General features: G+C 37.8%; 1 protein-coding gene across 1 annotated transcript; it reads left to right on the top strand.

The window, feature by feature from the left end:
* Positions 1-572: 572 nt before the first annotated feature.
* On the top strand, positions 573-1,984 carry LOC129724402 (alcohol dehydrogenase class-3). Its single transcript, XM_055679282.1, has 2 exons — positions 573-775; positions 835-1,984. Exons 1-2 carry the CDS (start codon positions 755-757, stop codon positions 1,945-1,947), a joined length of 1,134 nt encoding a protein of 377 aa, XP_055535257.1. The 5' UTR covers positions 573-754; the 3' UTR covers positions 1,948-1,984.
* The last annotated feature ends 1,007 nt before the right edge of the window (positions 1,985-2,991 follow it).

Raw genomic sequence — 2,991 nt, 5'->3', positions numbered from 1 at the left:
TTGACATGTTCGTTTGGCTCATGCACGCTCGTAAACAATAACTCTAAAAAGAGGAACATTTGACGCATTTTCGTAAAAAGTGGAACAGCTCCTAAATTGAGCAACTCCACAAATACTCAAAACTGAGTAACACTAGGCGTCTTTAAAATGAGTCATTATTACTCAAAATTTGAGTACGACATTACTCATTTTTTGGGTACAGTTCAGTTTCATTTCTGGCTAGAAATCCGCCACGACCAATAAACGACACCACATGTTCATCAATAATTACCTTATAATAAAAGTAAACAGTTATAATGCCTTCTGAGGCGCACACAATTAAAAAACATATATCACAAACTGAAGCACATCACAATCACCTATCAAAATGGACGTCGATATATGCGACGTTACTCAGAAAGAAGTTATATGAAGGAAACCCAAAAAGTGAGTCAAAGTTACTCAAAATCAAAAAGGACTTCTACTCATTTTTTGACGTCTACGAACATCGTTCTAAACTGAGTCAGAGTTGCTCTGTTCATGAGTTATTATTTACGAGCGTGCACAACACTCTCTTCGCATATCTCTCCCTCTGAGTATTGCTAGTTTGCACACGGCTCTTCATGATTTCTAACCGGCACTAATTTTAGTCTCGTTGGTCGCGGTATCAATATCAGTAAAAAAAACAGTGACTAAGCATTTAGATAGCAAATTTGGTGTACAAAATTTGAGATTCTTAGTTCATTGCTGGAGGATTCTTCGGACTAGCAGAATAATGAACGACACGACCGGAAAGGTAATAATTTGGTTAAGTCGTTCTAACCAACATGTTTATTTGGTAATAATGTTTTTTAGAACATTTCGTGTAAGGCAGCTGTTTGCTGGGAACCCAAAAAACCGTTGTCGATTGAGAATATTGAAGTGGCCCCGCCAAAGCAAGGAGAAGTTCGAATAAAAATAGTTGCTTCTGGAGTTTGTCATACGGACGCATATACATTGGATGGTCACGATTCTGAAGGGGTTTTCCCTGTTATTCTTGGGCACGAAGGAGCTGGAATCGTTGAAAGTGTTGGAGATGGTGTAACTCATTTTAAACCAGGCGATCATGTAATTCCGTTATACATTCCGCAATGTTTTGAATGCAAGTTTTGCAAAAGTCCAAAAACTAATCTGTGCCCGAAAATTCGTGCTACACAAGGGAAGGGATTACTTCCAGATGGTACTACACGTTTCACTTGCAATGGTAAACAAGTTTTCCATTTTATGGGGACTTCAACTTTTGCCGAATATACAGTTGTAGCAGCGATTTCATTATGCAAAATTAACGAAATAGCACCACTCAATAAAGTTTGCTTACTGGGATGCGGGATTCCCACGGGATATGGAGCCGCTTTAAATACAGCAAAAGTAGAGAAAGGAAGCAGTTGTGCGATTTGGGGTCTCGGAACCGTTGGATTGGCCGTGGCGATGGGCTGCAAAGCTGCGGGAGCAGCTCGAATTATTGGAGTTGATATCAATCCTGAGAAGTTTAAATTGGGAGAAAAGTTTGGGTGTAATGAGTTTGTTAATCCTAAGGATTATGATAGATCGATTCAAGAGGTTCTCATTGAGATGACAGATGGTGGGCTGGACTATACGTTCGAGTGTGTGGGCAATGTAGAAACGATGCGTGCTGCTCTCGAATCATGCTGCCGAGGATGGGGAGTGTCGACTATAATCGGTGTTGCTGAATCAGGTCGTGAAATTTCTACGCGGCCCTTTCAGCTAGTCACTGGTAGAACATGGAAGGGAACTGCTTTTGGGGGATGGAAAAGCGTGGAAAGCGTACCTAAATTAGTGAACTGTTATTTGAACAAGGAGCTTATGGTAGATGAATTTATTACCCATTCAATGGCGGTTGAAAAAATTAACAATGCGTTTACTTTGATGCATGAAGGGAAAAGCATTAGATCTATAATTGAGTTCTAAAAAAGCAAAATAAATTTGGTTTTTCTGCTGATTGAAAGTTTTTCTAATCTATTTTTATCGGGGACAAGGAGTTGTAAGCTTGAGAAATGTTTGTCATTTTGAAAACATGCGATGGTTTTCATAGTAGTAATCAAAAAAAGGGATTGTTTATTAATGGCTCCGTAATTATTATATTTGAAAACCCGAAACGACAAATATATATATATATATATATATATATATATATATATATATATATATATATATATATATATATATATATATATATATATATATATATATATATATATATATATATATATATATATATATATATATATATATATATACCTTACACAAAACAGCAGAAAAACACCCGCGGCAACGGCGATTCGTACAGCCATCCGCAACTTTCGACTAACGGTGTTCCGTTTCTAGAATTGGAGATTTTTAAATCGATTGTCACAAATGAATGTTGCACACACTTCACGAAACATCAATATGCTATATCTTACTTAATTTAAAAGAAAACTAACACCAAGCAGCAGAAAAACGAGGAAAAACTACCGGCGCCGGCGATTCATACAGCGATTCGTAACTTTCGCCTGACGTTGCTGTTCCATTATCAAAACTGGATTTAGAAACAAATCGATTGTCACAAATGTTTTTATTAAACACTTCACAAAATAATACATTTTCTTCGCCTCAATAATTTTTTCAAAAATTCAACACCAAGCAACAGAAAAACCAGAAAAAAAAACTACCGGCGCCGGCGATTCGTACAGCGATTCGCAACTTTTGACTGACGTTTGCGAACGAGAGCAAAAAGAATACGGATACGCATACGTACGTAAACAAGAATGACACGTTCGTACGAAAGCTCGAATTGGTTAGAACGAATCGGATTCGTATGTGTTCGTATCACATTCGTACGCCGCTGCTGCTTTCGTACGAAAGCGATACGGCCGTAAACAAGAATAAGGGTGGTAGCGTCGTCACGAATTGATACCTTTTTCATCGTGATAGACTTAATGCTGGCATGTGACTAGGAGTAGGTCCATGTCA

The sequence above is a fragment of the Wyeomyia smithii genome, chromosome 2 (genome assembly GCF_029784165.1).
Source record: "Wyeomyia smithii strain HCP4-BCI-WySm-NY-G18 chromosome 2, ASM2978416v1, whole genome shotgun sequence".
NCBI classification, from domain to species: Eukaryota; Metazoa; Arthropoda; class Insecta; order Diptera; family Culicidae; genus Wyeomyia; species Wyeomyia smithii.
This window is presented reverse-complemented; position numbering and strand designations above follow the sequence as displayed.

Coding starts and splice junctions, on each gene's coding strand:
- LOC129724402 (XM_055679282.1), top strand. CDS start 755: ATGAACGACACGACCGGAAAG. Junction 776..834: donor TGAACGACACGACCGGAAAG/GTAATAATTTGG, acceptor AATGTTTTTTAG/AACATTTCGTGTAAGGCAGC.